Raw genomic sequence first — 27,744 nt, 5'->3', positions numbered from 1 at the left:
TGTACTCCTCTATCAAATCCCGCCTGTACCCCTCTATCAAATCCCCTTGTACCCCTCTATCAAACCCCCCCCTGTACCCCCTATCAAATCCCCCCTGTACCCCTCTGTCAAATCCCCCCCATACCCCTCTGTCAAATCCCCCCTGTACCCCTCGATCAAATCCCCCTCTGTGCCCCTCTATCAAATCCTCCCCTGTACCCCTCGATCAAATCCCCCCCATACCCCTCGATCAAATCCCCCCGTACCCCTCGATCAAATCCCCCTCTGTGCCCCTCTATCAAATCCCCCCTGTACCCCTCGATCAAATCCCCCCCGTACCCCTCTATCAAATCCCCCCGTACCCCTCTATCAAATCCCCCCTGTACCCCTCTATCAAATCCCCCCCTGTACCCCTCTATCAAATCCCCCCCGTACCCCTGTATCAAATCCCCCCATACCCCTCTATCAAATCCCCTTGTACCCCTCTATCAAATCCCCCCGTACCCCTCTATCAAATCCCCCCCTGTACCCCTCGATCAAATCCCGCCCGTACCCCTCGATCAAATCCCCCTCTGTGCCCCTCTATCAAATCCCCCCTGTACCCCTCTATCAAATCCCCCTGTACCCCTCGATCAAATCCCCTTGTACCCCTCTATCAAATCCCCTTGTACCCCTCTATCAAATCCCCCTGTACCCCTCTATCAAATCACCCCCTGTACCCCTCGATCAAATCCCCCCTGTACCCCTCGATCAAATCCCCCTCTGTGCCCCTCTATCAAATCCCCCCCTGTACCCCTCGATCAAATCCCGCCCGTACCCCTCGATCAAATCCCCCTCTGTGCCCCTCTATCAAATCCCCCCTGTACCCCTCTATCAAATCCCCCTGTACCCCTCTATCAAATCCCCTTGTACCCCTCTATCAAATCCCCCTGTACCCCTCTATCAAATCACCCCCTGTACCCCTCTATCAAATCCCCCCCTGTACCCCTCTATCAAGTCCCCCCTGTACCCCTCTATCAAACCCCCCGTACCCCTCTATCAAATCCCCTTGTACCCCTCTATCAAATCCCCCTGTACCCCTCTATCAAATCCCCCCTGTACCCCTCGATCAAATCCCCCTCTGTGCCCCTCTATCAAATCCCCCCTGTACCCCTCGATCAAATCCCCCTGTACCCCTCTATCAAATCCCCCTTGTACCCCTCTATCAAATCCCCCCTGTACCCCTCTATCAAATCCCCCCCATACCCCTCTATCAAATCCCCCCCGTACCCCTCTCTCAAATCCCCCCTGTACCCCTCTATCAAACCCCCTGTACACCTCTATCAAATTCCCTTGTACCCCTCTATCAAACCATCTCCCCTGTACCCCTCTATCAAATCCCCCCTGTACCCCTATATCAAATCCCCCCTGTACCCCTATATCAAATCCTCCCCCTGTACCCCTCTATCCAATCCCCTTGTACCCCTCTATCAAAACCCCCCCTGTACTTCTCTATCAAATCCCCCCTGTACCCCTCTATCAAATCCACCCGTACCCCTCTATCTAATCCCCTTGTACCCCTCTATCAAATCCCCCCTGTACCCCTCTATCAAATCCCCTCCTGTGCCCCTCTATCAAATCCCCCCTGCACCCCTCTATCAAATCCCCCCTGCACCCCTCTATCAAATCTCCCCCGTACCCCTCTATCAAATCTCCCCCGTACCCCTCTATCAAATCCCGCCCCTGTACACCTCTTTAAAATCCCCCTGTACCCCTCTATCAAACCCCCTGTACACCTCTATCAAATCCCCTTGTACCCCTCTATCAAACCCTCCCCCCCTGTACCCCTATATCAAATCTCCCTGTACCCCTATATCAAATCCTCCCCCTGTGCCCCTCTATCAAATCCCCTTGTACCCCTCTATCAAATCCCCCCTGTACCCCTCTATCAAATCCACCCGTACCCCTCTATCTAATCCCCTTGTACCCCTCTGTCAAATCCCCCCTGTACCCCTCTATCAAATCCCCTCCTGTGCCCCTCTATCAAATCCCCCCCTGCACCCCTCTATCAAATCCCCCCTGCACCCCTCTATCAAATCCCCCCTGTACCCCTCTATCAAATCCCCCCCGTACCCCTCTATCAAATCCCGCCCCCGTACCCCTCTATCAAATCCCCCTGTGCCCCTCTATCAAAACCCCCTGTACCCCTCTATCAAATCCCCCCTGTACCCCTCTATCAAATCCCCCCCTGTACCCCTCTATCAAATCCCCCCCTGTACCCCTCTATCAAATCACCTTGTACCCCTCTATCAAATCCCCCCTGTACCCCTCTATCAAATCCCCTTGTACCCCTCTATCAAATCCCCCCCTTGTACCCCTCTAAATAATCCCCCCTTTACCCCTCTATCAAACCTCCCCCGTACCCCTCTATCAAATCCCCTTGTACCCCTCTATCAAATCCCCCTGTACCCCTCTATCAAATCCCCCCGTACCCCTCTATCAAATCCCCCCCTGTACCCCTCGATCAAATCCCCCCCCGTACCACTCTATCAAATCCCCCTCTGTGCCCCTCTATCAAATCCCCCCCTTTACCCCTCTATCAAATCCCCCCCTGTACCCCTCTATCAAATCCCCCCCTGTACCTCTCTATCAAATCCCCCTCTGTCCCCTCTATCAAATCCCCCCTGTACCCCTCTATCAAATCCCCCCTGTACCCCACTATCAAATCCCCCTGTACCCCTCTATCAAATCCCCTTGTACCCCTCTATCAAACCCCCCACTTGTACCCCTCTATCAAATCCCCTTGTACCCCTCTATCAAATCCCCCTGTACCCCTCTATCAATTCCCCCACTGTATCCCTCGATCAAATCCCTCCCTGTGCCCCTCTATCAAACCCCCCCTGTACCCCTCTATCAAATCCCCTTGTACCCCTCTATCAAATCCCCCTGTACCCCTCTATCAAATCCCCCCCACCCCGTACCCCTCGATCAAATCCCCCCTGTACCCCTCTATCAAATCCCCCCTGTACCCCTCTATCAAATCCCCCCCTGTACCCCTCTTTCAAATCCCCTTGTACCCCTCTATCAAATCCCCCCCGTACCCCTCTATCAAATCCCCCTGTACCCCTCGATCAAATTCCCCCCGTACCCCTCGATCAAATCCCCCTCTGTGCCCCTCTATCAAATCCCCCCTGTACCCCTCTATCAAATCCCCCCTGTACCCCTCTATCAAATCCCCTTGTACCCCTCTATCAAATCCCCCTGTACCCCTCTATCAAATCCCCCCCCGTACCCCTCGATCAAATCCCCTTGTACCCCTCTATCAAATTCCCCTGTACCCCTCTATCAAATCCCCCTGTACCCCTCTATCAAATCCCCCCCGTACCCCTCGATCAAATCCCCTTGTACCCCTCTATCAAATCCCCCCTGTACCCCTCTACCAAATCCCCCTCTGTGCCCCTCTATCAAATCCCCTTGTACCCCTCTATCGAATCCCCCTGTACACCTTGATCAAATGCCCCCCTGTACCCCTCGATCAAATCCCCCTCTGTGCCCCTCTATCTAATCCCCCCCCTGTACCCCTCAATCAAATCCCCCCCTGTACCCCTCGATCAAATCCCCCTCTGTGCCCCTCTATCAAATCCCCCCTGTACCCCTCTATCAAATCCCCCCCTGTACCCCTCTATCAAATCCCCCCTGTACCCCTCTATCAAACCCCCTGTACCCCTCTATCAAATCCCCCCTGTACCCCTCTATCAAACCCCCTGTACCCCTCTATCAAACCCTCCCCCCTGTACCCCTCTATCAAATCCCCCCTGTACCCCTATATCAAATCCCCCCCTGTACCCCTATATCAAATCCTCCCCCTGTACCCATCTATCAAATCCCCTTGTACCCCTCTATCAAATCCCCCCCTGTACTTCTCTATCAAATCCCTCCTGTACCCCTCTATCAAATGCACCCGTACCCCTCTATCTAATCCCCTTGTACCCCTCTATCAAATCCCCCCTGTACCTCTCTATCAAATCCCCCCTGTACCCCTCTATCAAATCCCCTCCTGTGCCCCTCTATCAAATCCCCCCTGAACCCCTCTATCAAATCCCCCCTGCACCCCTCTATCAAATCCCCCCCTGTACCCCTCTATCAAATCCCCCCGTACCCCTCTATCAAATCCCCCCCATACACCTCTATCATATCCCCTTGTACCCCTGTATCAAAAAGCCCCCTGGACCCCTCTATCAAATCCCCCCTGTACCGCTCTATCAAATCCCCCTCTGTACCCCTCTATCAAATCCCCCTCTGTACCCCTCTATCAAATCCCCCCTGTACCCCTCTGTCAAATCCCCCTCTGTACCCCTCTATCAAATCCCCCCCAGTACCCCTCTATCAAATCCCCCCTGTACCCCTCTATCAAATCCCCCCTGTACCCCTCTATCAATCCCCCCTGTACCCCTCTATCAAACCCCCCCCGTACCCCTCTATCAAATCCCCACCGTACCCCTCTATCATATCCCCCCTACCCCTCTATCAAATCCCCCCCCGTACCCCTCTATCAAATCCCCTCCTGTGCCCCTCTATCAAATCCCCCCTGCACCCCTCTATCAAATCCCCCCTGCACCCCTCTATCAAATCTCCCCCGTACCCCTCTATCAAATCTCCCCCGTACCCCTCTATCAAATCCCGCCCCTGTACACCTCTATCAAATCCCCCTGTACCCCTCTATCAAACCCCCTGTACACCTCTATCAAATCCCCTTGTACCCCTCTATCAAACCCTCCCCCCCTGTACCCCTATATCAAATCCCCCTGTACCCCTATATCAAATCCTCCCCCTGTACCCCTCTATCAAATCCCCTTGTACCCCTCTATCAAATCCCCTTGTACCCCTCTATCAAATCCCCCCCTGTACCCCTCTTTCAAATCCACCCGTACCCCTCTATCTAATCCCCTTGTACCCCTCTGTCAAATCCCCTCCTGTGCCCCTCTATCAAATCCCCCCCTGCACCCCTCTATCAAATCCCCCCTGCACCCCTCTATCAAATCCCCCCTGTACCCCTCTATCAAATCCCCCCCGTACCCCTCTATCAAATCCCGCCCCCGTACCCCTCTATCAAATCCCCCCTGTACCCCTCTATCAAAACCCCCCTGTACCCCTCTATCAAATCCCCCCTGTACCCCTCTATCACATCCCCCCCTGTACCCCTCTATCAAATCCCCCCCTGTACCCCTCTATCAAATCACCTTGTACCCCTCTATCAAATCCCCCCTCTACCCCTCTATCAAATCCCCTTGTACCCCTCTATCAAATCCCCCCCTTGTACCCCTCTATCAAATCCCCCCTTTACCCCTCTATCAAACTTCCCCCGTACCCCTCTATCAAATCCCCTTGTACCCCTCTATCAAATCCCCCTGTACCCCTCTATCAAATCCCCCCGTACCCCTCTATCAAATCCCCCCCTGTACCCCTCGATCAAATCCCCCCCGTACCACTCTATCAAATCCCCCTCTGTGCCCCTCTATCAAATCCCCCCCTTTACCCCTCTATCAAATCCCCCCCTGTACCCCTCTATCAAATCCCCCCCGTACCTCTCTATCAAATCCCCCTCTGTCCCCTCTATCAAATCCCCCCTGTACCCCTCTATCAAATCCCCCCTGTGCCCCTCTATCAAATCCCCTTGTACCCCTCTATCAAACCCCCCACTTGTACCCCTCTATCAAATCCCCTTGTACCCCTCTATCAAATCCCCCTGTACCCCTCTATCAATTCCCCCACTGTATCCCTCGATCAAATCCCCCCCTGTGCCCCTCTATCAAACCCCCCCTGTACCCCTCTATCAAATCCCCTTGTACCCCTCTATCAAATCCCCCTGTACCCCTCTATCAAATCCCCCCCACCCCGTACCCCTCGATCAAATCCCCCCTGTACCCCTCTATCAAATCCCCCCTGTACCCCTCTATCAAATCCCCCCCTGTACCCCTCTTTCAAATCCCCTTGTACCCCTCTATCAAATCCCCCCCGTACCCCTCTATCAAATCCCCCTGTACCCCTCTATCAAATCCCCCCTGTTCCCCTCTATCAAATCCCCCCTGTACCCCTCTATCAAATCCCCTTGTACCCCTCTATCAAATCCCCCTGTACCCCTCTATCAAATCCCCCCCGTACCCCTCGATCAAATCCCCTTGTACCCCTCTATCAAATCCCCCTGTACCCCTCTATCAAATCCCCCTGTACCCCTCTATCAAATCCCCCCCCGTACCCCTCGATCAAATCCCCTTGTACCCCTCTATCAAATCCCCCCTGTACCCCTCTACCAAATCCCCCTCTGTGCCCCTCTATCAAATCCCCTTGTACCCCTCTATCGAATCCCCCTGTACCCCTCGATCAAATGCCCCCCTGTACCCCTCGATCAAATCCCCCTCTGTGCCCCTCTATCTAATCCCCCCCTGTACCCCTCAATCAAATCCCCCCCTGTACCCCTCGATCAAATCCCCCTCTGTGCCCCTCTATCAAATCCCCCCTGTACCCCTCTATCAAATCCCCCCCTGTACCCCTCTATCAAATCCCCCCTGTACCCCTCTATCAAACCCCCTGTACCCCTCTATCAAATCCCCCCCCGTACCCCTCTATCAAATCCCCCCTGTACCCCTCTATCAAACCCCCTGTACCCCTCTATCAAACCCTCCCCCCTGTACCCCTCTATCAAATCCCCCCTGTACCCCTATATCAAATCCCCCCTGTACCCCTATATCAAATCCTCCCCCTGTACCCCTCTATCAAATCCCCTTGTACCCCTCTATCAAATCCCCCCCTGTACTTCTCTATCAAATCCCTCCTGTACCCCTCTATCAAATGCACCCGTACCCCTCTATCTAATCCCCTTGTACCCCTCTATCAAATCCCCCCTGTACCTCTCTATCAAATCCCCCCTGTACCCCTCTATCAAATCCCCTCCTGTGCCCCTCTATCAAATCCCCCCTGAACCCCTCTATCAAATCCCCCCTGCACCCCTCTATCAAATCCCCCCCTGTACCCCTCTATCAAATCCCCCCGTACCCCTCTATCAAATCCCCCCCGTACACCTCTATCATATCCCCTTGTACCCCTGTATCAAAAAGCCCCCTGGACCCCTCTATCAAATCCCCCCTGTACCGCTCTATCAAATCCCCCTCTGTACCCCTCTATCAAATCCCCCTCTGTACCCCTCTATCAAATCCCCCCTGTACCCCTCTGTCAAATCCCCCTCTGTACCCCTCTATCAAATCCCCCCCAGTACCCCTCTATCAAATCCCCCCTGTACCCCTCTATCAAATCCCCCCTGTACCCCTCTATCAATCCCCCCTGTACCCCTCTATCAAACCCCCGCCGTACCCCTCTATCAAATCCCCACCGTACCCCTCTATCATATCCCCCCTACCCCTCTATCAAATCCCCCCCCGTACCCCTCTATCAAATCCCCCCTGTACCCCTCTATCAAATCCCCCCTGTTCCCCTTATCAAATCCCCCCCTGTACCCCTCTATCAATTCCCCCCTGTACCCCTCTATCAAATCCCCCTCTGTACCCTTCTATCAAATCCCCACTGTACCCCTCTATCAAATCCCCTTGTACCCCTCTATCAAATCCCCCTTTGTACCCCTCTATCAAATCCCCCCCCTCTACCCCTCCATCAAATCCCCCCTCATTCTCCTTTTCTCCAAGGAGAACAATCCCAGCTTCTCCAACCTAACCATGTAGCTAAAATCCTCCATCCCTCGAACCATTCTGATAAATCTCCTCCGCACCATCTCAAGGACCCTCACATCCTTCCTAAAGTGTGGTGACCAGAACTGGACACAATACTCTAGTTGGGGTCTAACCAGAGCTTTATAAAGGTTCAGCACAAATTCTTTGTTTCGTTAATCAGTGCCTCTACTAATGAAGTGCAAGATCCCATCTGCTCTGCTAACCGCTCCCTCAATGTGACATGCCACCTCCAAAGATTGATACACACGGGACTCTCAGGTCTCTCTGACCATACAAATTCTCCTGAACTGAGCCATTTAGTCTATATTACTTCTCTCAATCCCTGCTGCCAAAATGTATCACCTCACACTTCAGTAGTAACTTTGAAAAGAAAATGAGATAAATAGTTGTAAATTAAGAGTTTGCAAGGCTATGGGATACAGCAGGAAAAAGTGACCAATTGGATAGCTCTTTCAAAGAGCTGGCACAGGTATGATGGGCCGAACGAACTCCTCTTGTGCTATTGTGAAAGCTCCTGCCTAGGGTCACAGTCCTGGGTCACGGGCAGATGCACAAATTCACTTCGCTGTGTTGCCTGCAGCAACTCCGAGACACGCTGAACAGCCAGCGCCAAGCGATGGCGGAGATCAGTGACCGACTGCAGAGCAGGTACTCTGAGCGGTACACCAGCATTCCTGCAGAAATCAACACTCGGATCCAGGAGACCAGCAGAGCGCTGGGAGATATGGAGGCGAAGGTGAGGCTTTCATGAAATAATTTGGATTTCTCCAGGACATTCCATAGCTTTTCACAGGAAATGAAATACCTTTAAAAAAATGCAGTCACTGTTTTCACGTAGCGAAATGTGACAGTCAATTGATGCACAGCAAGATCCCATAAAGAGCAATGAAACAAATGGCTGGATTATCTGTTTTACTGATTATGTGTTCAAACCTTTTGACTGGGAAGCATGGGACGTGGGTGTCGCTGGCTAGACCAGTATTTATTGCCCATCCCTAATTACCCCTTGAGAAGGTGGTGGTGAGCTGCCTTCTTGAACCGCTGCAGTCCATGTGGTGTAGGTACACCCACAGTGCTGTTAGGGAGGGAGTTCCAGGATTTTGACCCAGCGACAGTGAAGGAACGGCCGATATATTTCCAAGTCAGGATGGTGAGTGACTTGGAGGGGAACTTCCAGGCGGTGGTGTCCCCATGTGTCTGCTGCCCTTGTCCTTCTAGGTGGTAGCGGTCGTGGGTTTGGAAGGTGCTGTCTAAGGACCCTTGGTGAGTTGCTGCAGTGCATCTTGTAGATGGTACACACACTGCAGCTACTGTGCGTCGGTGGTGGAGGGAGTGGGAGTAAATATTCAAGGTGGTGGTTGTGGTTTTTGGGCTGCTTTGTCCTGGATGGTGTCGAGCTTCTCGAGTGTTGAAGGAGCTGCACTCATGCATGTGAAGTGGCAGCACTGATCCGTCCCTTACATTTTACCATTGCCCAAGTTAAATTGTTTGTGTGTCTGAGATTCCCTGTAAATTCTGAGCTGGTGACTACATAGCTGTGTGATGCTGAGTCATTCTCATTATGAGGGATGAGGACTGATACTAAGCGGGGCACTAAACGTGGTTCTGCAGTTAGCGTCAGCTCCCCAGGCTAGGGAGGGGGAAGAAATCAGTCAGCTTACCTGCCCTTGTTCAGTGTTGTCCAACACACCCGGCACTCTCCGCCTGTGACGACGTTCGGTTTTAGAATCACACAACACTGAGTCGTGTTAAACTTGCTGGGGTGGGTGTGAGTGTGGGCTGACACTCACTATTGTCTGTCACTGATTGAAGTAAAACATCCCACCATTTGTTACCCTCTCTGTTGCTGTTCTCTCTGGGTTTCTCTAAACGATGATACATTAGATCTGTGGGACCACCCTGGGAAACACTGTGAAAGCAGGGCCAGCCTTTGAAGGACAGTAGTCTTGCTCGGGACATCTCCTTGGGGAACCTAGTGATGCAGGGGGTGCTCACTCGGTTTTGTTTCGCTGGTGATTGATAGTTTTTGCGAAAGCAGTCGAGGCCCTTGAGCAATGGACAGACTGAATTGGACTGACCAATGAGGGTCAGAAAGCTGGGGAGGTGCAGGGACATCCAAATACATTCATCCTTCATATTAAAATGTCTGTTGAAACGAACGATTGGAAGGAGTACGGGTGCCATTGCCGCAAAAGGAGAGATTACAGGAGTTTGGCCAGGAGTTTTGAGGAGACAGTGGTGTAGTGGGATTGTTGCTGGATAATTGGTAATTCAGAGACCCAGGGTAATGCTCTGGGGACCTGGGTTCAAATCCCACCACAGCAGATGAAACCATTGTCGACTGTTGTAAAAACCCATCTGGGTCACTAATGCCCTTTAGGGAAGGAAATCTGTCATTCTTCCCTGGTCTGGCCTACATGTGACTCCAAACCCACAGCAATGTGGTTGTCTCGTTAACTGCCCTCTGAACAAGGGCAATTAGGGATGGGCAATAAATGCTGGTCCAGCCAGTGACACCCACATCCCATGAATGAATAAAAAAAGTGAGCCAAAGGGCTATTCAATGTCTAGACATTGTGTTTGGAAACAGCAGGTGACAGAGCATGAGTCAATGCACACAGACTTGTCGATTCTTTCACACCCCTGGGCCTTCTAAAAATCCATTCTGACAGAATAGAGACAGTTTACTCTTGAAGAAATTTGTTTCTTTTTTTAAATCAATTGGACCTCACTGTGAAAAATAGAACATTTCAGTTAACTGATTGTCACCGGCCATCGAGAGTCGATGCAGTAGGACAGGGGGATTGCTAACTCCTGTGAAACTGTTCTCCTGGCTCTGGAAGTGAGTGTATCGATCTTGATTTGCTGACAGTTTAAAACCTCAAACCTATTTTCAAAAGGTTTGTTTTATTATGACTGCGTTTTTTGTATCATGTGGTAAATATGGTGACCTGGTCGGCACTAGTTTAGCCGTTGTCGAAATCCGACTGGGTAACTTTGCACTAGATCCCGGGCCAGTGATCCCTCCCATGCCGGATTGGATAATGATGTGATCAGGCTTGGGCCCAGATGTTGCTGCTCCCCCCGACTATCCCCCACACCTTGCAGTCAGCGGCCGATGTGACAATTGGTCACAGTAACAACGGAAGATGCTAGAAACACACAGCAAGTCAGGCAGCTTCCGTGGAGAGAGAAACAGAGTTAACGCTTCAGAACTAGATGACAGCTCATTGATCCGAAAGGTTAACTCTGTCTCTTCCTCCACGGATGTTGCCTGACCCAGTTCCTGCCTTTTCTGTTCATGGTGAGATTTGCAGCATCTGCTGCCTTTTCGGTTTTTGTGTTAGTGACAATTGTCCCAGCTGGGGCTGAGAATACTGAAATCCGCAGAGTCGAGTGTCAGGGAGAGTCACCAGAGTAGGTGAGGGAGTGTGGAGCAAGGCCGGACAAAACATAGCTAAATGTCTCTGCATTTCCCTCATCAGCTGCAAGCCCTGGGTTCCCAGAACACCCGCAGCCAGGAGCTGAACCTCAGGATCGCAGCCATAAGGAGTGGACTCCAGAGTGTAGAGAAGATGCTGCAGCAAAGCAGCAAATCCCACAGTGAGGCAAAGGCACAGCAAAAGGTCTGTACAACATACACCTGAAACACAAACCTCCCCCATCAGAATGCAGGTCCCCCTCCTCTCCTGAAGGTGCTGACTCTCACTGGGGTACAGGGTCCCCCTCCTCTCCTGAAGGTGCTGACTCTCACTGGGGTACAGGTCCCCCATCCTCTCCTGGACAACCCTCCAACCATGGAACATGCCACAATGTGGCACTAGAGGGCAGCAATGTTCTATTTTTTGATCGCAGGTCAGTTTGTTTGTTCCAATGTCGATGTCCTTCCAGGAATTATTGATGATGTGCTCAAGCAGCAATGTTATTCTGGGAGTGTTTCTGCCCCTTCGTTAATTCTGCATCTTTCAGAAGTGAGAGCACAGAAAGTTTTTTTGGAGTTGACATGGTATAAAGGTGCAAATCAGTGGTTATGTCTACGTAATGCTCTTGGTGTTCTGGGTTTAATCCCTCTTCCTGCTTCTCTTTTCACAGAGGATCTGGAGTGGGATCGATAAGTGGCACTCGGTCCTTTCACAGCTTGATGCAGAGGTACAGGAACTGGCAGAGCAAGATCCCGAGCAGGCTCAGGAACTGATGGAGAGTCTACTGGAACCATTCCAGCAGCAGCAACATGTATCCCGCATGGCAGAGCAGAGAACAGCCTTACTGAACAAGGTCACAGCCCATCAGCAACACCCCTCACACACTGCACCACGTGCTCTTTCTTACTATGGACTGTTGTCTCTTTAACGCAAGCTGTACCTGTCCTGGGAGTGTTTGAATGGGACAGTGCAGAGGGAGCTTTACTCTGTATCTAACCTCGTGCTGTACCTGTCCTGGGAGTGTTTGATGGGGACAGTGTAGAGGGAGCTTTACTCTCTATATAACCCCGTGCTGTACCTGCCCTGGGAGTGTTTGATGGGGACAGTTTAGAGGGAGCTTTACTCTGTATCTAACCCCATGCTGTACCTGTCCTGGGAGTGTTTGATGGGGACAGTGTAGAGGGGGCTTTACTCTGTATCTAACCCCGTGCTGTACCTGTCCTGGGAGTGTTTGATGAGGACAGTGTAGAGGGAACTTTACTCTGTATCTAACCCCGTGCTGTACCTGTCCTGGGAGTGTTTGATGGGGACAGTGTAGAGGGAGATTTACTCTGTATCTAACCCCGTGCTGTACCTGTGCTGGGAGTGTTAAGAGTGGAGGGAGATTACTGCTGGGGGTAGTTGGTGCTAACACTGGAGGGAGATTACTGCTGGGGGTAGTTGGTGCTAACACTGGAGGGAGATTATCACTGCTGGGGGTAGTTGGTGCTAACACTGGAGGGAGATTACTGCTGGGGGTAGTTGGTGCTAACACTGGAGGGAGATTACTGCTGGGGGTAGTTGGTGCTAACACTGGAGGGAGATTACTGCTGGGGGTAGTTGGTGCTAACACTGGAGGGAGATTACTGCTGGGGGTAGTTGGTGCTAACACTGGAGGGAGATTACTGCTGGGGGTAGTTGGTGCTAACACTGGAGGGAGATTATCACTGCTGGGGGTAGTTGGTGCTAACACTGGAGGGAGATTACTGCTGGGGGTAGTTGGTGCTAACACTGGAGGGAGATTACTGCTGGGGGTAGTTGCTGCTAACACTGGAGGGAGATTACTGCTGGGGGTAGTTGGTGCTAACACTGGAGGGAGATTATCACTGCTGGGGGTAGTTGGTGCTAACACTGGAGGGAGATTATCACTGCTGGGGGTAGTTGGTGCGAACACTGGAGGGAGATTACTGCTGGGGGTAGTTGGTGCTAACACTGGAGGGAGATTATCACTGCTGGGGGTAGTTGGTGCTAACACTGGAGGGAGATTATCACTGCTGGGGGTAGTTGGTGCTAACACTGGAGGGAGATTATCACTGCTGGGGGTAGTAGGTGCTAACAATGGGTGGCTGCAGATTAATTCCTCAGCATTGCCCTTGCTTCCTGTTGATAAACAATCAAACAGATGGATGTTGATGTATTTTTGGGCAGATTCCTGAGTCCCTGGAGGAGTACAGACAGATAACTGACTCTGCATCATCATGGAGCGAGAGTGCAGAAGATCTACTCTGCAGCAAGACTGACTACAGCTCCGCCAAGTCCCTCAGCAAACAGCTCCTTGTCTTTCAGGTGAGTTCTAATGTGCCAATCCCCATTGCAGAGAGGATTCAGTTTGCTGACTCAGTCAGTAAAACTACCCCCTCAGAGTAAAGATTTCTGGGTCCAAACCTCACTCTGTAAACACATTGTTTAGTCTTGGATTTCAGTTCAGCATTGTAGAATTAAATGGCACAGTATGAGGCCATTCGGCCCATTGTGCCTGTGATAGCCGTTTGGAAGAGCTATCCACCAAGTCCCAACCCCCTGCTCTCCCTCCAGTAGCCCCACCGACTTTATTTTCCAAGTGTAATCAAGTTTGCTTTTGGGCAGTGATGGAGTGCTGCAATTTTGGAGGACTGGTCTTTCAGGGACGTTAATTCAAGGCGTATCTGCCCCTCAAGCGGGTGTGAAAGGCCCAACATCACAGCCCTTGGCCTTCACTTTTCTCTAAAAGAGATCCCTGGCCTGTATAGACGTTCCGGTCTGGCCTGATGTCTCGGTTTTGAAATCACCCTTGGGAATCTTCTAGCACCTTCTCCAGGGCCTGGATATTCTTTATTATATTCTGGATGTCAGAACTCTTCACAGTATCCCAAGAGTGTCCTAACCAAGTTTCAATATAAGTTTGGGATAAGTTCCCTGCTTTTCAGATGCAGAATCGAGTCCCTGTCCCCAGTTTGTATTTTTCTGACTTTGTTCACAAATGAATTGTGAATTTGTGTTTGCTGTCTTTGTGTTTTTATTTCATGATTAAAGGTGATGGCTGAGAGTGGCAGACAGAAACAAAACACTCTCCAAGACATTACATCCAGGCTGAAGGAGCTGTCAGTGATATACCAAACTGACAAGATGAAGCAGCGTCTCGGTGAGCTACAGAATGGTGTCTCCACCCTACAGCAGACCATAGACCAGAAGCTCACCGAGATAAAGCACATTGCAACGGTGAGACAGTCTCCCACAGTGCATCTGCATTGGTCACTGCACTCCCCCCCCATTACTGTCACTGTCCAGGTATCAGCCTGGTCCAGTGGTGTCTCCCTCCTCATCGAATCAGGGAGTCATGGGTTAAACTCCCACTCCAGAGACTTCAGAGCATAATCAAACTGAGAGAGCACTGCTTTGACGCTGTATCCGAACACCCAGGCATACCCACTGTACCCCAACACCCCCACTGTACCCCAACACCCCACTGTACCCCCATCTTCCATGTACCCCAATATACTACTTTACCCCAACACCCCAATGTACCATGAACCCCCACTGTGCCCTGATACTCCCCCGTACCCCGACACCCCTGAACCCCAACATACACTGTACCCGAACACTTCTACTGTACCCCAAACTCCCCCTGTACCTCAACACCCCCTGTATCCCAACATACCCAGACCCCAACACACCCACCGTAACCCAATGCCCCCTGTACTCCAAACTCCACTGTACCCCAACATACCTACTGTATCCCAACAACCCCTGTACCCAGTGTACCCCAACACCCCAATGTACCCAGTGTACCCCAACATCCCAGTGTACCATGAACCCCCACTGCTCCGATACTCCCCCTGTACCCCGCAAACTCACCTGTACCCCGACACCCCTGAACCCCAATATACACACTGTACCCCAATGCCCTCTGTACCCTGACGTACCCCCTGTACCCCAACATACCCTCTGTACCCCAACATACCTAGTACACCCCAACATACCCACTGTACCCCAACATCACCACTCCACCCCTTTCCCTCTCCCCCCCATCACCCTGGCACCCCTCACTGCACCCTGTACATTAACCTTTCTGCGAATTCTGTTTCTATTGTAGGAGGTTGGTGATATCGAGTCTGAAGTGAAATTCCTTGAAAATAAACTTTCGAAGATTAACACTATCCTGTCCTCCGTTGATCTCTGTGACCTGCCCATCCAGGTGCATTTGGAAAACAACCAGGTACCAACACTCTCCTTGACTATCGGGGTCCGTTTGATCTGCTATCCTCCACAGGCTTATTTCTTTCCTACAGCCAAGAATGTGTCCGCTCGAGCTGTGTGTGTGGGGCTAGCTCTCCCTATGTTGGCTAATGGTGGCAGGTATTTGTCCCAGGTATTTTACCCTTGCTATACCTCTCAATATTCTTAATCTCCCAGCCCTGTTCTAGGCTTCAGTCCCTCCATATAAGCACTGGCTACAAGAGCAGGTCAGAGGCTGGGAATCCTGCGATGAGTAACTCACCTCCTGTCTCCCCATATCCTGTCCATCATCTACAAGGCACAAGTCAGGAGTGTGATGGAATACTCTCCACTTGCCTGGATGAGTGCAACTCCAACAACACTCAAGAAGCTCGACACCATCCAGGACAAAGCAGCCACTTGATTAGCACCACATCCACAAACATTCACTCCCTCCACCACCGACGCACAGTAGCAGCAGTGTGTGTACCATCTACAAGATGCACTGCAGGAATTCACCAAGGCTCCTTAAGCAGTACCTTCCAAACCCATAACCACTACCATCTAGAAGGACAAAGGCAGCAGACACATGGGAACACCACCACCTGGAAGTTCCCCTCCAAGTCACTCACCATCCTGACTTGGAAATATTTCGGCCGTTCCTTCACTGTCACTGGGTCAAAATCCTGGAACTCCCTCCCTAACAGCACTGTGGGTGTACCTACACCACATGGACTGCAGCGGTTCAAGAAGGCAGCTCACCACCACCTTCTCAAGGGCAATTAGGGATGGGCAATAAATACTGGCCCAGCCAGCGAAATCCACATCCTGTGAACGAATAAAAAAAATCTCTCAATGCCCAGATGTGATGTGTATTCTGTTTGTAAAGAAATGTCTTTGCTGAGTTTAGGTAATTGTGGAAAATCTAGAGGAGATGAAGGCTCTTGTTGGTGTGATGATGGAGTGTAAGGAATCTCTGGGATTACCTGAAGAAGTGATTTGTACGGTTGAGGTCTTCACTAAGGTGGAGCGAGTGAGCATTGAGCTGAATCGTTTGCAGGAGTTGACAACACAGCAGGGCACCTTGTTACAGGTAAGGTCCTTCTGCCTGTAGGCAGCCACTTGCTGAACCATCCCAGCAGTAGACATCTTGTTTTGGGTTTTGCGAGCGCGAGTTGGTTGAGTGCGCCCTGTACTCTGACTGTTGTGAACAGCCGAAGCAGCTGTTTCATTCGATCAGCCAATCGCTAGGACACATTCACCTGGTATCACAACCAGCACTGAAATTCATGCACCACACTGCTCGAAAGTGTGGTAGACAGAACATCATTTTTGGACTCTTGGCAGCACCCTGTTGGTGGAAAGTATCATTCACAAAGCTAGTAACCACATGAAACGGTTGTTGTTCAAAGTTTTGAGATACTTTGCCTTTCCAGGGTAATTTGAAGTAGGAATCAACCAGCTCACACTTGCAAAACCCACGACCAAGCGTCTATTGTTAGATGTGATTCTGCGATTGGTCAGCAGTTGCTGAACAGTCCTCAGTGCGCTAATAACTACACTGACAACCAATTTAAGATAAGCAGTTGTGCTCATTTATACTTGCTAGAAATGACATATATTCATACACATGACCCGTTCTCTGCAAACTAAAGGAATATGTTCAAACCTTGTGCCTTTTTTGAATTACTCGGGAGCTAGCTGAGCCTATAGTCCCCTGTTTCTTTCTCCATGGTAACGCCTTGACCAATCAGAGTTGACTTCCAACCAATCAGCACCCTTTTCTCCTGAAGTATAAATTGTTGTGATGTTTGAAATTTGCCATTCTTGCATTTATCCTGATGAGTGTAAGACAACAAAATGTCTCTTTTCAGCAATATCCAAGTTCTATACTATCAAGCAATTATTATTTTTTTATCTGTTTATCACTGTGTTTATGCCCATCTTGGGCACAGGGAGCTCCTTTAATTTGGAACCATGTTATTGTCTCTTCCAGTCACTGTTGGAAAAGCTACAGGAGTGTGATACAGAAATGGAGATGTTACAGCAGGTGAGTGTATGTGACAGGGGACGCATGCTGCACTCATTCCTATTTACACATAGCCAAGGTCCTTCATTCAGGTGTAATCAAACACAAATCAAACACTCACCACCTGCCCTCACACAGGAACAACAAACACTCTAAAATGATGATCCGGATCAGTCCTGTTCACCCATCAGCCTGTCCTCACTGTTCTAATTTGACTCCCAGTTCCCTCAAATTTAAAAATACTTTGTGTGTGATTACATCCCTCCAAAGCCAGACTCTCCCTATAACGGTCTCTGCATTCTCCCCGATTCTAACATCTAAAACTAACAGTCATATCTTCCACTATCTAGATCCCACATCCTGGAATTCCCTCCCTAAACCTCTTTGCCTCTCCCCCCTCCAGTAGGACCCCCCCCCACCCCTTAAAACCAAACTGACTAATATTTCCCTGCCCCCGCACCCCCCCACCCCTCAACCCCCCACCCCCACTTCTCCCCTCCTTTGGTGTTCATCCTTTACAGAATTTGGGACATTTCATCACATTAAAGACACTTAATAAACATAAGCTGTTGTAAGTGTTGGATGACTCTAGATAAAGGGCTAGCTCATACTTGATGGGATGAATGGGCTCTTTCTGTGTTGTAACCTGCTATTGGTGACAACAGGCCAATGCCTGAGGAACAAGGTTCAGCTCCTGTGGGAGCAGCTGGGAAATAATTGGGGTTGATCTGGAATTAAAAGTCTAATGACGACCACGAAACCATTGTCGATTGTTGTAAAAACCCATCTGGGTCACTAATGCCCTTTAGGGAAGGAAATCTGCTGTCCTTACCTGGTCTGGCCTTCATGTGACTCCAGACCCCACAGCATTTAACTCTTAAATTGACTCTTAAATGCCCTCTGAAATGGCCTAGCAAACCACTCAGTTCTCAAAGGCAATTAGGGATGGGCAATAAACCCACGAACGAATGAAAGAATATTGAATCTTCACTCTCTCGACAGGGGGGTGCGTCTTCGATGGAAGCTCAATGCGAGAGGTTGGCCAATCTGACGGAGCGGAGAGATTCACTGTTGAACAACACGCAGGAAGCGCTGACTCAGCTTGTGCAAGATGAGCTCAGTTGTGAGCAGCCAGTCACTCAGGACTGTGGACAGGAAGAGCAGTCGTCCACCACACTCTCTGACCAGCCCAGAGACTCGAAGGTACTTCCTAACCCAGCTCCAAACTGCCCTTCACCGCAGAGGTTAGACCAGGTTCACCTGCACCCTACTGTTTTCCAAGATGAAATTTGAGGTGCGGACGTGAATTAGATATTCACGGCTGTTACCATATGAATGTCAGGTATGGTGGGTGCTTGGTTACGTTACTGGTCACGGTGAGAAAATGGATTCGAATCCAACCACAGCATTTGAGAATTTGAACTTAATTTTTTCCAAGTCTGGAAGTAAAAGATGGCCTCAGTAAATGAGGAAAAGCTGCATTTGTTGCCAATGCTGTGCATGTGCAGTTCTGGTGTTTTAGTCTGCGATAGCATTACGGGTGACAGAATAGGCAGCGAGCAGGAGTGGAGGTTCTTATCAAAGAGTTTTTGGAGTTGCAGGGCAGGATTTAACAACGTCTGCTTCTACAACTGGTATTCCTCATCCCCCAGATCCAGGAATGTGCCCCAGGGTTACATAAAAGGTTCTGACGGCTCATTAGAGTTTAAATGTTTTGAGAACACCATTAATGGTGGAAAGGAGATGTGTCTCTACAGCTGTAAATATACAATCCAGAGAATCCCTCTCATCATCCTGAAAATGGGATAGGCAGCATGGCAATAAAACCAGGTTCTGCCAGGTCAGAGTCAACACTGTAAATAAGGTCGCAGATAATTAGATGCCACATAAACACAGGTAATGAATGGGGAGGGATGTGCAAATAACTGTGTCCAGGGCAGCATCTGTAAGGAAGTACTGCATTGTTGGAGGGTCAGTACTGAGGGAGTGCTGCACTGTCGGAGGGTCAGTATTGAAGGAGTGCTGCACTGTTGGAGGGTCAGTACTGAAGGAGTGCTGCACTGTTGGAAGGTCAGTACTGAGAGTGTTGCACTGTCGGAGGGTCAGAACTGAAGGAGTGCTGCACTGTTGGAGGGTCAGTACTGAGGGAGTGCTGCACTGTTGGAGGGTCAGTACTGAGGGAGTGTTGCACTGTCGGAGGGTCAGTACTAAGGGAGTGCTGCACTGTCAGAGGGTCAGTACTGAGGGAGTGCCGCACTGTCATAGGATCAGTGCTGAGGGAGTGCTACACTGTCAGAGGGTCAGTACTGAGGGAGTGCTGCACTGTTGGAGGGTCAGTACAGAGGGAGTGCCGCACTGTTGGAGGGTCTGTACTGAGGGATTGTTGCACTGTTGGAGGGTCAGTACTAAGGGAGTGCTGCACTGTCAGAGGGTCAGTACTGAGGGAGTGCCGCACTGTCAGAGGGTCAGTACTGAGGGAGTGCCGCACTGTCATAGGATCAGTGCTGAGGGAGTGCTGCACTGTCGGAGGGTCAGTACTGAGGGAGTGCTGCACTGTCAGAGGGTCAGTACCGAGGGAGTGTTGCACTATCAGAGGGACTTTGTGACTCAAGAGGCGAGAGTGTTACCAACTGAGCGTTTGCTGCCAGTGAGGTGAATTAAAACACACCAAACAATAATCTTTGTAACAAGCTGTCCGCGTGTGAGCAGGAGGTTGGTAGGAGGGGAAGTTGAGTAACACTTTCACAATCTGTTGCTGCCTGTCATTCTCCAGGCGATATCGGGTATGAAACCACAAGGCTTTCTTCATCGGAATAGCAGACCATTCAGTCCATTGTCAATGTGTCATCTCTCTGATATCCCATTTCTCCCATTCTCCCAAAGTTCTTTCCTCATAGCTCCGCAATTCTTTTCCTTTTCAATTATTCTGATTGTTATTGAAACTATTTCCAGATCAGACCAGCCCCCACTGTGTAAAATAATGCCCCACCTGAAATTTTGTTGTCCAATCCTGGCGAGAGCCGTTCAAAATTCCAACGATCTCAACGGGTGTGGAAAATCCTGTCAGCGTCCAATTCCAAACTCCCCTCCCCCCATTTACACTCTGCCATTCCCTGATCTTTGACTTGAGAAGCCAGGATTGTTCACCTTAGAGAGAGAGAGATAAGTTAAGCCACGATTTGCAGAGAATAGACAATATAAGGACACAAGATTCCAAATAATTGGGGAAAGGTGTAAGTGTGACGCGAGGAATAATGTTTCCATCCAGAGGGTGGTTGGAGCCTGGAACAAACTTCCTGAGAGGGTGGTGGAGGCAGGTTCCATCGAGGTATTCAAAAGGGAATTGGATTGCTACCGGAAAAGAGAGAATGTGCAGGGTTATGGGGATAAGTCAGGGGAGTGGGACTAGGTGGAATGCTCTTTCAGAGAGCCAGTGCAGACTGGATGGGCTAAATGGCCTCCTTCTGCACTGTAACGATGACTGTGAATTCTAAAGTGGGTGCAGGAGCAGAGGGACCACCCTCTGCTTCACCTTCACAAAGTGAAACCTAGTGAGCCTTGTGGCCAGGACAGGTTGAGGGGGGGGTTGGTGGGTGGTCAGCGAGTGGGAGGGGAGGCAGGTGGTGGGGTGTTCAACCTCCTGTTTGGGCAACCTGTGCTTATCAGAAGCCCCCCACCCCATGAGGTAATTCTCCAACTCCTGGTATTTCCTCACCCCTTCCCTACGCAGATAATCCCAGCCCCCTTAAGCCATTCCCAGCGTCTCTGCAGGGACAAGAGAGCTGCCGGTCATTGGGTTGGCCAGCTACTCTCGGAGGTGGGACTTCCTGTCGAATTGGGGGCGGAAGGCTCACCTCAGGACAGTTAACAGCCCGACAGCGGCAGGGCGAGCTGGCCAGGTGCAGGTGGGCTCAGACTAGACTCTTACACCCCAGCCCATAGTGACCAAGAGCTAGGAGGTGATGTTGAAACTCTATAAAACACTGGTTCAACCTCAGCTGGATTATTGCGTCCGGTCCTGGGCCCCACACTTGAGGATGAATGTGAAGGTGTTGGAGAGGGTGCAGGAAAGATTCACGAGAATGGTTCCCGGGGACGAGGAACCTCAGCTACATGGATGGATTGGAGAAGTTGGGTTTCTGAGAAAGGTTGTTTTCCTCAAAGAGAAGATTAAGCAGAGATTTGAAAGAGCATTTTACAATCATGAGGGGTCATAGGGAGAAACTGTTCTCATTGGTGGAAAGGCTGTAAAGCAGGGGGCACAGATTTAAGGTGATTGGCAAAAGAAGCAAAGAGGTCATGAGGAGAAATGTTTTCCACACAGTTTGTACCTAGAGAGGGATATTCGAATTGGGGCAGAGGTGATGGGACAGAGGTTGTTGAAAAGGACAATTCACAGTCACTTTTTTTGATATGAGCTGTTTATCCCCGATTTTAATAAAAATTCAGCCACTCAAACTGTCCATGGTGAGATTTGAACCAGCGTTCATGGGGTTACTGTCTCAATGAGATTTAACATGGTCTACCATGCTTTGATCTGTTACAGTGTCTTGTCATAGCTTGATGAGATTTTGCTTATCCTATGATCGACTTGAGATAGTCAGTGTGTGGTTTCTCTTGAAGCTGTTTAAGACCTTGGGGTAAACATGTGCTTTCCAGGACACAGGTGGATCTGCACCATTCTCTTGGAGCCTCTTGGTCACCTGAATCTTGATGACACACTTACATCATTAATCACATCGTGGTCTCATTAACATAGCAATGAACCCATTACTCCACCGTTACTATTCCAGGCGGTTGAACAATTAGTGTAAAAACAGAAGGATGACAGGCATGTTAACGCCATCCAGCTGATTTTTGTGTGATAATGTCAATCGTCACAGATAATAAAAGCTAAATACTGCAGATGCTGGAAATCAGAAATAAAAACAGAAAATGCTGGAAAATCTCAGCAGGTCTGACAGCCTCTGTGGAGAGAGAAACAGAGTTAATGTTTCGAGTCTGGTATGACTCTTCTTTGGAATAGCCAATCACAGCCCATTTTACACCTCCCAAATTTTATTTCGATGCCAATTTACACGCCCACCCCCTCTAAAGTCAAATCCAGGTGTAGCTTTGAGATGAAGTAAGTTAGACTTTGGGGGTAAATTGCTATTGGTCACATTGATTGTTCAGTCCAAGATTTAAAGTCTTATACTCACTCTTTATTTTTATTCTTTCATGAGATGTGGGTGTTGCTGGCTGGGCCCAGCATTTATTGCCCATCCCTAATTGCCGTTGAGAAGGCAGCAGTGGCAACTGAATGCCTTGCTGGGCCATTTAAGAGTCAACCACATTGCTGTGGGTCTGGAGTCACATGTAGACTAGACTGGGTAAGGACAGCAGATAGGGCATTAGGAAACCAGAGGATTTGTTACAACAATGGTCTGGTGGTCACCATTACTGAGACTAGCATTTAATTCCAGATTTATTTAATTGAGTTTAAATTCCACCAGCTGCCGTGGTGGGATTTGAACCCGTGTCCCCACAGCATTAGTCTGGGCCTCTGGATTACAAGGCCAATGACATTACCACTACACTCCCCTTAATTTTAATGCGATGCTTTGTGTTTTATTACTTATAGTTAAAGAGTGGAAGCTACAGCAAAGTAGGAAATAGCTTTTGACAGTGGCATAACCCTACACACTGGGGCCACCCAATTCTCCATTGTAGTGATCTCCATGTGGAAGGAGATTCCTGATAAAGACAGAAGGGCCTTTGCAGGAGGTGCTTACAGCTGATTGTATGACTGGACCTGAAAAGTTTAACAGGCTTATTTTTGCAGCTGTCCCCTTTTCATACGCTTTGTCATGTTTGTTTTCTCAGTCATCGGTAGTGGTCTCACCGCTGACTCAAAGTCATGGGTTAAAATCCCACTCCATAGACTGGAGTACGGAATCCAGGCTGACACTCCGAGTGCAGCACTGTTGGAGATGCCGTCTTTCGGGTGAGACATTAAACCAAGGCCCCATTTCCCCTCTCAAGTGGCCTTAAAGATCCTTTGACTCTATTTTGAAGAAGATCTGGGCAGGTCTCCACAATTTCCTGGTCAATATTTAACCCCTCAACCAACATCACAGGTGATCTGGTCATTAACTTATTGCTGTTTGTGGGATCTTGTTGTGCTCTACGTTTCCTACATTACAACAGTGACTACACCACAAAATGACCTCATTGGCTGCGAAGTGCTTTGGGATGTCCTGAGGATGTGAAAGGCTATAGAAATGTTCTTTTCTCCTAGGTAACCTCTGATGGTAAACTGCCTTCACTGATGGAGGAGGAGGATAATGAGGAAGATGAGAACATTGCAGAGTCAGTAAAGAGAAGCCGGACCCCAGTGCCTTCCCTCGATTCCTCTACATCGGTAAGCATTTCCACCCTTTCCAAGAATTTACCCATAAATCAAGTCCCATTCACCCAGCATCCCTGCGCTCGGTGACCTACACTGGCCCCCGATCCTCAAATTTTAAATTCTCTTCCTTGTTTTGAAATCGCTGCCTGGGCTCATCCCTCCCTATCTCTGTAACCTCCTCCAAGCCTCCGAGATCTCTGCTCTCCTCCGAGCCTGGCTTGTTGATTCACTGATCTCAGTCACAGTGTGGCTGTGCCTTCAGCTGCTGGAGCCCCGAGCTCCGGAATTTCCTCCCTAAACCTCGTGACCTCTACCTTGTTTCAGGCCCTACTCAAAACCAACCTCCTTGGTCAGGCTTTTGGTCGTCTGACCTAATATTTCGGTGTGTAGCTCGGTGTCAAATCTTAGTGGATAATTCTGTGAAGCACCATCTTAAAGTTGCTATATAAGTGTAAATTGTTATTGTTGAGTTAAAACATATTTAAAGTGTTTTATTAAAGCATCAATTAGGCATTGTTCTCCACCACACATGCCCACTACTCAAAGACCATCCAGAAAGGCAAAGATAACACCCTGCTTCTCTTCTGCACCATTAACCTTCATCTTAAACCAACCACTGTCTCTGCCCCCTCACCCCCCCACCCCCACCGGCCCCTCTTCCCCACCCCACCCCCGCCCCAAGTGTGATAACTTCAAAGACTTATTTGTTCCAGAGATCAAGACCATTTGACCAGCTGTTTCTGCTGCTTCTCTCCCTTCCCATGGCTCACTGGGCCTAACCCAAGGTTCCCCTCATCCTAACCCTGAATGTACATCTCTCTCTCTCTTTTCTCTCCTGCCTCCCCTCATCTTCTTTCCGAGCTCATCTTGTCCCCGAGATGCTATTTCTACTAAACAGCCGACCGCTCGATGCTATTCCTGGTCCCCATGTCAGCTGATGTTCTTCCCTCTTTCAAGCGACTGTTTCTCTCTCCTTCAAATTTGCCATTATCTGCCCACCGTCAGAAAACCCACTCTTGACCCTTCCCTCCTTGCAGACTAATCACTCCCACCTCCAAATTCCCTTCCTCTTGAACGTGTTGTCTTTGGTCGGTGTCGACCTTTCCCCGAGCTCTCTGTTGGAACCCCCCCAGTCAGGTTTCCCTTCCCACCACAGTATCGCCCTTATCAAAGGCCAGAATCTTAAGTTGATTGTGTCCAACCTGAACACACGTGAAATTGCGCAAAATGACATTGGGCGTGCGTCCCGATGTCATTGTGCACGTGAACAATATTGGGATTGGCGGCCCATGCGCAGGCATTGAAGCTGCGCTCGCCAACAAAGGGCCAATTAAGGCTATTAAAAACCCAATTGTCCACGGTTTTAGGTTGCCTCACCCATGTGATTTCGCACTCGTCGTATGGGGCAAACCCAACGGCCCGTTTTCAATTAAACCTCACCCAAGGGCGGGATGAAATGTCCAGGGTGAAATATAATTAAAAATGACATCTGGGGACCAATGTTTTTTGAGTTCTGCAAGTCAGGTGCTGCATAGACATCCTTCACTGGGAAAATTTTAGCATTTAGAAATACATAAATCTAATCAAGCAGAGTCAGCATGGCTTCATGAAGGGGAAATCATGTTTGACAAATTTATTAGAATTCTTTGAGGTGGTAACAAGCAGGATAGATAAAGGGGAACCTGTAGATGTAATATATTTGGATTTCCAAAAGGTGTTTGATAAGGTACCACACATAAGGCTACTTAGTAAGATAAGAGCCCATCATGTTGGGGATAGTATATCAACATGGATAGAGGATTGGCTAACTAATAGAAGACAGAGAGTTGGGATAAGGGGGGCATTTTCAGGATGGCAACCTGTAACTAATGGAGTGCCACAGGGATCAGTGCTGGGGCCTCAATTATTTACAATATATATTAATGACTTGGATGAGGGAAATGAATGTGCTATCGCCAAGTTTGCAGACAGGTGGGAAGGCAAGTGGTGAGGGTGACACAAGGAGTCTACAGAGGGATATGGACAGGTTAAGTGAGTAGGCAAAAACTTGGCAGATGAAATATAATGTGGGAAAATATGAGGTTATGCACGTTGGCAGGAAGAATAGAGGAGCTGAATATTATTTAAATGGAGAAAGACTGCAGAAAGCTGCAGCACAGAGGGATTTGGGAGTCCTCATGCATGAATCACAAAAAGCTAACATATAAGTTCAGCAGGTAATAGGGAAGGGAAATGGAATGTTGGCCTTTATTTCAAAGGGAATATAGTATAAAAATATGGAAGTCTTGCTAAAACTATACCAGGCATTAGTTAGACCACACCTAGAATACTGTGAACAAATTTGGTCCCTTTATCTAAGGAAAGATACACTGGCATTGGAGGCAGTCCAGAGAAGGTTCACTAGGTTGATCCTGGGTATGGAGGGATTTTCTTATGAGGAGAGGTTGAGTAGGTTGGGCCTATACTCACTGGAGTTTAGAAGAATGAGAGGCGACCTTATTGAAACAGATAAAATTCTTAGGGGGCTTGACAGGGTAAATGCTGAGAGGTTGTTTCCCCTTGTGGGAGAGTCTAGGACCAGAGGGCATAATCTCAGAGTAAGGGGTCACCCATTTAAGACAGATGAGGAGAAATTTCTTCTCTTAGAGGGTAGTGAATCTGTGGAATTCTTTACCGCAGAGGGCTGTAGAGGCTGGGTTGTTAAGTATATTCAAGGCTGAGATCGACAGATTTTTAATCAGTAAGGGAATCAAGGGTTATGGGGAAAAGGCAAGAAAGTGGAGTTGAGGATTATCAGATCAGCCATGATCTCATTGAATGGCAGAACAGACTCGATGGGCTGAATGGCCTACATCTGCTCCTATGGTCTTAGACACAGTTTGCTGCATTTTTTACTTCTCACTTAATCTGTCCGGGTCTGCAGCTCCTCAGCGGCTGCCTGCCTTCAGGGAGCTCGCTAGAAGTTCCCACCCTCACCCTCACTTTTCTCAGCACCTGCCCTCTTCCTGCCCCCCCTCCTCAGCAGAGCCGGGGGTTTCTCAGTGCGCGCTGCACACTGGCTGTTCATTGGCCGGCCAGCGTGAAATTACGTTCGGGGGGGGCCGATTGCAGGCGGAAGTGCAGGTCAGGCCACACCTGCAGAGAGAGAAACAGAGTTAACCTGTCAGGTCGAGACTCCCACCTGAGTACACTCGTTGGCAGACACACGCGCACACACAGGCACACACGCACGGACACACACACACACGCACGGACACACACACACGCACGGACACACACACACGCACGGACACACACACATGCACGGACACACACACATGCACGGACACGCACAGACACACACGCACAGACACACACGCACAGACACACTTGCACCCTCACAGACTCCCACGTGCACATACTCACTGCCGTGCACATCAGGGAGACCAACCCTTGTGAAATAAAATGAGGAACACTGTCTGTGGGTCTGGTGTAGGGCTGCCTGGTGACCATGAGAGTTGTGGGTGGAGGGAGGGGGCTGTGGTGGGGTTGGAAGTGTGAGAGTGAGGTGGATGGGTTTCAAGAGGGGGGGTGGGTCTAGAGATGCCAATAATATCTTGGGGGGGGGGATGGGGTGGGAGGTGAGGGGTTAAAATCAGCTAAAAGTCTTACAACTTATCTTATCGAGTCACAACATTATCGTCTCTCTGATCTCTCATTCACGCACTTGCAATCCCATTCAAACCTCACCCTGGAGACTCCTAGCCTCAAAATCCCACAGGCAGGTCCTAGAAATAAGTGATGAGAGAACGTGGGGTAAACAGTTGCGCCTACCTGCGTGCCGGCACATGTCCCCACGCCCACCAGCAGCTGCACCTGCGTGGGCAGGCCTGGCTGAGTTGCAGCCGCCTCTCCAGCCACTGACGTTTTTTCCAATGCTGCCGAGTTGTGATAAGAACTCGGCACGGGCCGCACGTGGAGCCTGGAGAC

General features: G+C 49.8%; 1 protein-coding gene across 1 annotated transcript in view; it reads left to right on the top strand.

Annotated features, from left to right (window-relative positions):
* LOC121292384 (nesprin-2-like) overlaps positions 1-27,744 on the top strand; it is a 277,262-nt gene that overhangs the window by 185,253 nt on the left and 64,265 nt on the right. Inside the window, exons 26-35 of the mRNA XM_041214234.1 lie at positions 8,281-8,436; positions 11,186-11,326; positions 11,793-11,975; positions 13,310-13,447; positions 14,174-14,359; positions 15,234-15,356; positions 16,266-16,448; positions 17,352-17,411; positions 18,387-18,587; positions 23,665-23,787. Of these exons, the coding sequence (XP_041070168.1) occupies positions 8,281-8,436; positions 11,186-11,326; positions 11,793-11,975; positions 13,310-13,447; positions 14,174-14,359; positions 15,234-15,356; positions 16,266-16,448; positions 17,352-17,411; positions 18,387-18,587; positions 23,665-23,787 (1,494 nt within the window). The remainder of the gene's footprint in view (positions 1-8,280; positions 8,437-11,185; positions 11,327-11,792; positions 11,976-13,309; positions 13,448-14,173; positions 14,360-15,233; positions 15,357-16,265; positions 16,449-17,351; positions 17,412-18,386; positions 18,588-23,664; positions 23,788-27,744) is intronic.

Source organism: Carcharodon carcharias, chromosome 20 (genome assembly GCF_017639515.1).
Source record: "Carcharodon carcharias isolate sCarCar2 chromosome 20, sCarCar2.pri, whole genome shotgun sequence".
Lineage (NCBI taxonomy): Eukaryota > Metazoa > Chordata > Chondrichthyes > Lamniformes > Lamnidae > Carcharodon > Carcharodon carcharias.
Note: the sequence above shows the minus strand (reverse complement) of the source record. Positions and strands in the feature narration are given on the sequence as shown.